At 35.7% G+C, this 9,434-nt stretch overlaps 1 protein-coding gene across 1 annotated transcript in view; it reads right to left on the bottom strand.

Moving 5' to 3' along the window:
• The window catches only part of LOC107722631 (TGF-beta receptor type-1-like), a 61,769-nt gene extending 53,745 nt beyond the window's left edge, over nucleotides 1–8,024 (bottom strand). The window contains exon 1 of the mRNA XM_016531078.1: nucleotides 7,892–8,024. Within this exon, the coding sequence (XP_016386564.1) occupies nucleotides 7,892–7,967 (76 nt within the window). The 5' untranslated portion in view covers nucleotides 7,968–8,024. The remainder of the gene's footprint in view (nucleotides 1–7,891) is intronic.
• Between the last annotated feature and the right edge of the window lie 1,410 nt (nucleotides 8,025–9,434).

Here is a 9,434-nt window from a genome sequence, read left to right as displayed (position 1 = left end):
AACTTTTAAAAATAAACCCCTTTGTATTGCATTGCATATTGTATGTTCAGGGATGACAGATTGAGAAGCAGACATGCTATTTATGACTGGATGTAACTTTTCATACTTTGCAGTAAAAGTGGCTCTCCTATTAACTTTGTCCAATAAGTGCGGCTCTCGTGAAAAAAATTGTGAAGATCACTGCTCTAGACCTTGTGTATGGTAAAAGAATTTTGGTAACTCTGGAGGTGTAGTAACAATCCAAAGAAAATGAGTAACACGTTTTTTACATTTACACACATTTAAAATAAAAATCTATGCAGTTAGGTGCTCAAATAACTTTACATGCAATTCACATAACTAATTGAAAAGGCATTAAAATGTTGTTTGAAAAAGTAAAGTTTTGGAAGATGTTTCCCATCTCATTTTAGGCTGGATGCGTGTATTTAATGGATTTCTCGGATCATACTACTTTCAATTCCTGTGGGTTCTAAATTCAGAAATATTATTACAGAGTTAACGGAAATGCCCAGAAAAAAGAGGACTGTCCCACTGAAACCTGATAACAATGATAACCCTTGTGAATTATGCTGTGCATATTTTATTTTTGAAAGTTCAAAAGCTAAAGTCTAAAATGACTTTTTAATACTACAAATAATCTGCATAAGTGATTTTGTTAACAGGACATATCTAAACATTCTTGGAGCAAAACTCCATTAACAAAGGAAAAACAATCTGCTATAGTATGAGAACAATACAAGGTCTAATCTATCAAGATATCTCTGAAAATAAAATTTTATCCAATTTTGCCTCTTGTTTTATGGATATTCAAATACTGATTAAGAAAATAATTTTTAGCAGAGGAATTATATTGGCACTGTATCAATACACAGTATCCTGTGTCTGGATGGCAACATGCATATGAAAATTATATGCAGATGTGATGCATAAAGAGCTGTTGTAAGCTCCCTATATGGTCATTTCTGGGATTTTTGGAGTAAGAAATAAAGCTTCTGCTCATAATCTCCCACTGCAATTTATAAAGTGTATTTTGTGCAATTTGTGGCATACAGTATGTAAATTTTTATACATTTGAAAACATTTATGCAAAATCTGCAACTGCATATGCATAGATGAAATCTATGCAAAGTTTTATACATGGGGCCATTTGAGTGATCTAATCACAAGTGGCCAATTGAGTGACATTACTATGGAGATAAAATGATGCCTAAAAGATTCGCATGCGCAGGGTAAGATTTGTGAAAGTGTACAAAGATAGCAAGCGCAAATTAATTTTGCATTCGCAAGAAAATATGTGTAAATCACGTTTCAAGTGTAAGATAAAAAGATTTTTGTAAGTGTAATTAATGTATTGTGAAACTGCAACTTCATGCTAAGGCAGCATAAATATGATCTGTATTCTTCTGACTTCCATTTTTCCGCGCTTACACTTTTGGCACTGTTGTTTCGCCCAAATACAGCCAAAAGTATTGCAAGCCTGTGCACAGCGTTTTGCAAGTGAAAACAACTGCATCAAGAACTGGAAAAATGGACTGACTGCGTAAAATCAATGTGTGTGTGTGTGTAAAAAATTAACTGTTGCAAATGTCTAAATTACTTCTTGTGTGCGTAGGGTAGGGCTGGGCGATATATAAAAATAAATGATATCTCGATATTGTCAAAATGTTTATGATATTCAATATATATCTCGATATGTTTGCATTTGCTTTTAAATAATAAAAAAAAAACATGATTTTCTTTTGCCCCCATTAAAAAAACAACAAAAACAATTTAGATAGAACAGCTATTGTTACAAAGCAAATACAAAATGTTTAGTGCAAATTTAAACAGTTAAAAAAAAAATCTAGACCAAGTGATCACTTATTGCTTTTTATTAAATGAACACATGTATATGTAACTGAAGTAGTGCAAAACAAGTACAGAAAGTGGATCGTGTCAACTTTTTTAGTGCATGCAATTCACAATTTACACTGTGCAACTGGGGGAAATAATTAAACTGGTATAAGTATTTTTAATTTTTTTTATTTGTAGCTAAGAACACAAGTCTGTCAACTGTCTCTGGTTTAAGAGAAGCTCTGTGGCATGAAACTATGTTCCCACTGGCACTAAAAACCCTCTCAGATGGGAAGCTAGTTGCTGGAACACATAGGTATTTCTTATATATATATAAAACAGTGAGATTCCTAATAGTAATTCCAAATTGCCATAGCCTATGTTTCTCTATTCAAATAACAGCGGTTGAGTAAGTGCATTTATTCAGCGATCACAATCGCAAAATTATTGCGATATTATCGCTAATATATATATTGCCCAGCCCTATAGTTAAGTATTAGTTAAGTTACTAGTTAAGTATTATGCTATTAATGTCACAATATATTCTTTGTTTCTTGTTTAGTTAACTAACATTAGCATTGTTTAAATAAGTACAAACACAGAACAAAAAGAGCAAAGCCAGTCAACTGCTACATTCTCGCTCACCAGACGTGAGGTTTCCCAAACCTTCATAATCCTAACCAACATACACACGAGAGGCTCTCTGAAATCACCAGGCTCACTTTATTGACCAAATCAAAGGCTCTCACAGGAGAACCTGTGGTTACCAAAGGCAGCTGCCCTGCAGGCAGGAAACACACTTTCACAGCATACAGGCCTCGGCTTCTTACTGGGGACCCAATTAACAAACCGCTGTTACACTAAGGAGACACCCACGCCGTGCTCTTCTGCAAATGTTTGCTACCATATTCGCACATTTCTTCAGGGCAGTAATCAGAAAATATGCTGTCATTTCTTTTTGGAGTACTCCTATACCTGTTCCAAAGGCAAACAAGGCATTACGAACCTGTAATGAATGCAAAGTTCATGCAGCGACTTACAAATGAGGACAATAGAAGCAATCAAAACCAACAAAAGAGCAATAATATGCAAGTGCGATATTAGTATATTATTATAGTGTTATATCTCAATTTGACAAAGAAATGTGCAGCATTTTGTCCAAGCAATAATAAAAGGACACATTTAATTTATAATTTGTCTTAAATCTCATTTTGTAAAAAAAAAATCATGAATCGAATCGTGAATCGAATCGAATCGAATCGTGAGTTGAGTGAATCGTTACATCCCTATCCATCATGTATTTTATGATGATTACACATGACACATAAATAGCCAAAGATTTAAGTACATTTTAATTTGTATCACACAGATATACAACTCAGAAAGGGGAGGCCAAAATATGTGCAGCTGACATTTTATAAGCACACATATGTTCCAGTATCACATTCTGGTCGATATGATATTTCCATGGTGCGGTCAATAACTGATAAATGGCCATTATTAAAATTCTAGTTCAAACTTTAATTTGGGGAACAATTCTAACTATGAACCATGATTTTACCTCAATAAACTCCAGGGCTCCAGACTCATTCTTCCCACTGGTCGCTCTTTTGCAACTAACTTTCTCAGCTGGTGGAACCAGCACTTGATTTGGTCGCAATATTTTTTTTTTTGCGCTACAACATGGGGTTATTCAATGCATGCTGATGAACTTTTATCCTAGTTTATAGTTTCATTGTTATTCTTAATTAAAAAGCACAACAACAATAAATCAGTAAGATACAATGACATGCTAGCTTACAAAAAGTTTATTAAGAAAAAAAAGTGGAACACACCTCTTTACTCTGGCGTGTCACGTGACCGAGTGTAATCGCAGTCTCTGCGTTTGAAAAATCGTGTTTTTTCATATCGCGATATTATCGCAAATGCAATTAATCGTTCAGCCCTACTAAAGTGTCACCAAATTCTATACTACTTTATCTAAATAAAATTTAAATAAGACACTAAATACTAAAATCTACCATTTTAAATACTACAAGTGAATTTAGGCAACACAGTATGATGTATAATATGAAAAACGTACTCGGTTACTAACGTAACCTCGGTTCCCTGAGTAAGCAAGATGCAGTACGAGTGAAGTATCAAAAGGGAACAGATATTTATTTCAGTATTTGCTAAAGATTGCATTGAACACTGTGATTAAATTTGTGTCTTACTAAATATTAATTAAATGTTAGATGATGTGACAATCTAAACATAAGAAGAGAATATTAGCACGACATTAGGACAAACACTACCTGTAAATCAAAGCCACAGTTCACACAACTCAGCGAACACAAAATAAAACTATTTTCTTTCTGATCTTTCAGGGTCAGACTGTATAATCACAGAAGAAGCTCAGTGATTGGGAAAGGAGATAAGTGCTGGAGTAAATATAGAATGTTTCCTCTCTGCCTATCACAGTATATTAATCAAGGACATATGCACAAGTAACACAACATAACACAGGTAACACAAGAATATTTGAACCTTTAAAGGGTTAGTTCACCAAAAAAATGTAAATCAGCACGTTTTACTCACCCTCAAAGCATCCTAGGTGGACAAGACTTTCTTCTTTCATATGAATCCAATCGGAGTTATATTAAAAATTATCCTTGCTCTTCCAAGCTTTATAATGGCAGTAGTATAATGTTTTTTTCAACAGTCCAAAAGTAGTCAAATAAAGCGCATCCTTCCATAATAAACAGTTCCGGGAGGTGAATAAAGGCCTCCTGTAGCGAATCGATGTTTTTGTAGACTTGTGCCGGTATTCGGTAATGCGATATATCACGGTAATGAATATGCACAATATTGTTATCGTGGGCACTTCTAAATACCGTGAATAATTATATATTACAAATTATTTAGAATTTTGAATGCATTTTAAGAATACTTTTCCCATCAACTGGTCAAAATGCAGAACACCGTGATAAAAGCATTAGCAATTAATCGCAACATGAGAATTTGATACCGGCATATCCCTATGTTTTTGTAAGAAAAATATCTATGTTTAAAATGTTATAAACACTTATGCAGGGCTCCAGACTGCGACCATTTTTTCGGCCGGTGTGAGTAAATTTTGTGCGCGGTCTCAATGGCTCGACCACCGCATTGTTCAACTCGCGCTGGCATTTCTGTTGCATATGAGAAACATCACACGGCAAATGAAACAAAAGCGTAACAAAATCCCGTTACTCGTTTGAGCTGCGCAACACGGACCGCTTATCAGCTCGGACCGCAACGCAAGCAAACTAGTCCGAGCTCAGAACACCTTTACCCCGGAACCAAAGTTGATTTCGGGACACTGTTACAGCACAGCGCTGCGAGATCCACTGAGAAGTGTTTGAATTCGCCGCACAATGAATAAAGGATGCTGTGAGATCTAGTGAGATGAATTCAAATTCTGCACAGAAATCTCTGTTATAAACAGATCAAACAGAGCTGACGTAGAAAACCAGAAGCAGTAACGCTAACTGTAACCATGGTGTTGTGGCAGAAATAGTCGAAAGTTATTTCAGGGTTTGTACAGCCTTTTGAGAGAGAAATTCAAGCAATTTTCAATGACTTGCAAGCATTTCACACAACTATTTCCAGCACTTTAAAGCACCTACTGTAATATCTGTAAAATCTGTAAAATCTGTAACATATTTGTCATATCTCTCTGAAATTAAAAGAATACTGCACATTGTAATCTCTATGAGTTAAGTCTATTTATTATCAAAGCACTTGTCAGTAATACAAATGTAATTGCATCAGTAATAAATTATTGCATTGAAGGCTGGTTTAAGGTGTGCCCCTAAATTTTCTGCTTGTGCTCCTAAACATTTTCAGTCAGGGGCTACAGTGCTCCTAGTAAAAATAGTTAGTCTGGAGCCCTGTTATGTAGGATGTATGCGCAGCGCACGAGCCTGTGAGAGCAGAGGAGCACTTATTGGCTTATTAGTCATTCATTTATACTTTTCCCTTTATATTTTGAAATGATAAAATAACAACTATAAAATCACTATTATAAAATATCAAATCATCAAGAAATCAGATTTTGTCAGAGTTTCGCTCTTTTTTGTGTATGAAGTAAAAAACATCACAGAGTGCTTTGAAAAACAAACTTTTCTTCAATTTGCGTCTAAATCACATAATCACTGAAGTTAGAAGAATAATGGTACATTTAATAAGAGTACAAGATATATCTTTTCTACATAAAAATTAGATTTTGCTCATGTTACTGTTGTTAATAAAATACATTTTGTAAGCTTCTCAACTCAAGCTTAGTGCTTTACTTCTTTACAAATCCTCGTTTTGTACTTCTAATTCGTGACCGGCATTTTGCTTTGTTCTTTCTTCTGCGCTTCCACATTCGTCACTAATCACCGGCGCTTACGCTGCACATACTGTACATCCTACGTCATCCGCCCGGAACGGCTTCTGCGTACGACAGTTAGCGGTAGTGAGAGAACAGTGTTTATAACGTTTTGAATATGGATATTTTTCTTACAAAAACGCATCCATTTGATACAGATGGCCTTTATTCACCCCCCTGGAGCCGTCTGAAGCACATTTTATTATGAATGGATGCACTTTATTTGACGTCTTTTGGACTGTTGGAAAAAAAAAAACACCCACCTCCCATTCTAAAGCTTGGAAGAGCAAGGATAATTTTTTATATAATTCTGATTGGATTCGTCTGAAAGAAGAAAGTCATATACACCTAGGATGCCTTGAGGGTGAGTAAAACATGGGCTAATTTTCATTTTTGGGTGAACTAACCCTTTAAGCTTTTTGGCACATTTTACATTCAAAAATGTAGATACACAATGTAACATGTCATTAAGCAAGAATTTAATTTGTATTTAGGTACAATTTGAATGCCTTTTAATAAGAAAGCTGTGCTTTGGCTTGATAGTTGAATGTAGGAATAATTGTTGTTTTTTATTGTGTTGAAATGCCTTTAAACAACGAAAAAACGTATGCTCTGAATGAGTGAAAACATAAAAGGCATTTGTTTGTGTAAAGGAATGTCGCTGCTTTTCTAGTCAAAATACAAACTACAAGTCTCGTCATGTTAACTCGTGATACAAAAGCATTTGAATGGGACGTGTTGTTGTGCTCGAAATCATTGCTGTAAAGTTTTAAACGTAATGCATGAAGTGTTATTTGTATCCACGACAGATGTAACAAATTAGTCCGTGTACAGTTGTGAAACAGGAGAAACCGCCTCTGACCAAACTGTTGCATCCATAGACGTTCAATCATATTAAATTTACTTAACAAAAATAATGGATGGAAGATATCAGCTATCCCAGAGCTGGTGTTCTGTATCGTCTGTTAAGAATAGCCTGTGATATTGGTAACGTACAGAAATAGTCCGATCTGTTATTACAACTCAAGTAAACATGTAAAACAGGTTTCCTATCAGTCCACATAACTTGATGGCAAATGCATTGAAATGCAGACTTTGATGTCACTCGTGCGTATCGGAAATTAATAAGAACCTGTCTGGGCTGTGCCCTAAAACTATTAGAATTGATAAATGAGTCGACAAGGTGATTTTAAATGTCAAATTATGAAAAACGTCTATCGCCACAAAACACGTGCGAAACAGACGTGAAATGGAAACTGACTGAAGGTAAACTGCTACTCGCTAATGAAAGCAAATCTCATCAACAGTTTCAGATGACTGAACATTTGATCCAGAGGTTGTTATAAATTAACAGGAGCTCTGAAGTATGGTAAATAAATACTGTGTCGCGATATCCAAACCTCGCGCGGTGCTCCGATTGCATGCGCGAGCCACTCCATCTCATCTCCCCGTCAGAAAAGCGCTCGCTAACTGATGTGAATGTGACCGATGTCACGGCACGAAAATCACTAAACACTAGTGCCAGCGCACCTTCCTATGACGTGTGCCATATTAGAACACTCCTAGGTAACTAACGTTAGTATTCTGAAAAAAAGGAAACGGATAAAACTTGAGAAATGTAGGCGAGGGGAAACTACGAAGTGTTATAGTCCCGCGACTTACCTCGCGCCTCCTGGGTCACCGTGAATACGAGTAAAGCCAGCAGTATCGAGCGGCTAAGTAATGCTCCCACGTCCATCGTGGTAGAGATTATTCTTTAGCACTGGTCAGTTTTTTTCTCACACATTCAAGTAGTCAGGTCTTTGCTGCGAGAAAGAGAGCGTTCTGATTGGTCAGCGCGAAATATGCCCCGCCCACATGTTCACCCTGCCTCAGTTCACAGGGGAGTTCAGCTGTGCCTCAAAACTACTGCGAATCTGTCCTGTGAATGTTGTTTGGAAATTGATCTGATCATCCCAAATGCAGTTCTTATGATCAGCGAGATCATGAAATACTCAATACTCAATTAGGCAGTAATTTTACATATGCATCTGAAAAAAAAAACAGCCCTTAGATGGTTTTGGTTTCCACATTTACATAATATCATAACATGCAATTATATTTTCTGTATGAATGCACTTAGGGTGTCTCTGTGCAGCATTAAACAGTCTAAATGCATCTTTTTGTGATGCATGTGCTGCTTTAGATTCAACTTTTGTGCTTCCATGGCACGCATATAATAGGAAATAAAAAGGGTTTGAATCATTATTGTAAACATAATGAGTCTCTGTATGGCCAGAAATGAAAGAACTATATGTCCTCTGAATGAAAAGAGCCAGGCCAGACACACAGCCTGAAGGAAGAGATTGATGAGAAGCTATTATCTGCAGTTAGTGCACTGCAGCAAACTTCTCTTTCCTGTTGGTCAGAGTGGAATTGAACTATTTGAATTAGGCTGAGGGGGCATTTCTATTAGTTCAGAACTACTCAGAATAGAACTAGACTGTGCTGCTGATGTACAAAACAGAGGTAATGACATGATGTGATGCAAAAGAATGAGGCCAATGATGATTGATTATTAAGACTAAGTTAAAACTTTTTAGATACATTTTAGATAAACTTGGCAGTCAGGTTCAGCTTTGCAAAAGGTAACACTAAAATATTATATGTGCCAAGCTTTGCTTTTGCTCTATATTCTGCTTAATGCATCTCCACTCTGCCCCCTTGTGACCTAATATTTACCAAAAGTGTGGGGTCAGTAAGATTTTGTTTTTGAAAGAAATCAATACATTTATTAAGCTTTAAATTGATCAAAGTGTCAGTAGAGATATATAATGTTACAAAAATTTCTAATAAAAATGCTGTTCTTTTGAACTTTCTGTTCATCAAAGAATCCACAAAAATTCAACATTAGAATGATTCGTGCCAGGTTATGTGACCCTGAAGACTGGAGTAATGGCTGCTGAAAATACAGCTTTGCCAACACAGGAATAAATTACATTTTAAAATATATTCATATAGAAAACAGTTCTTTTAAATTGTAACAACATTTCACATTCTTACTGTATTTCTGATCAGATACATTCAGTCTTGTGAACATGAGAGATTTCTTTCAAAAACATTGAAAAAATCATACAGACCCAAAACGTTTGAATGTTGTACATAGTCCCATTTACTTTGAGAAGAGACAGGTACATTGAATCTTAAAAAAAATCTCCACAATGTA

This window comes from Sinocyclocheilus rhinocerous, unplaced genomic scaffold (genome assembly GCF_001515625.1).
Source record: "Sinocyclocheilus rhinocerous isolate Xijiao unplaced genomic scaffold, SAMN03320098_v1.1 scaffold541, whole genome shotgun sequence".
Taxonomy (NCBI): domain Eukaryota; kingdom Metazoa; phylum Chordata; class Actinopteri; order Cypriniformes; family Cyprinidae; genus Sinocyclocheilus; species Sinocyclocheilus rhinocerous.
This window is presented reverse-complemented; position numbering and strand designations above follow the sequence as displayed.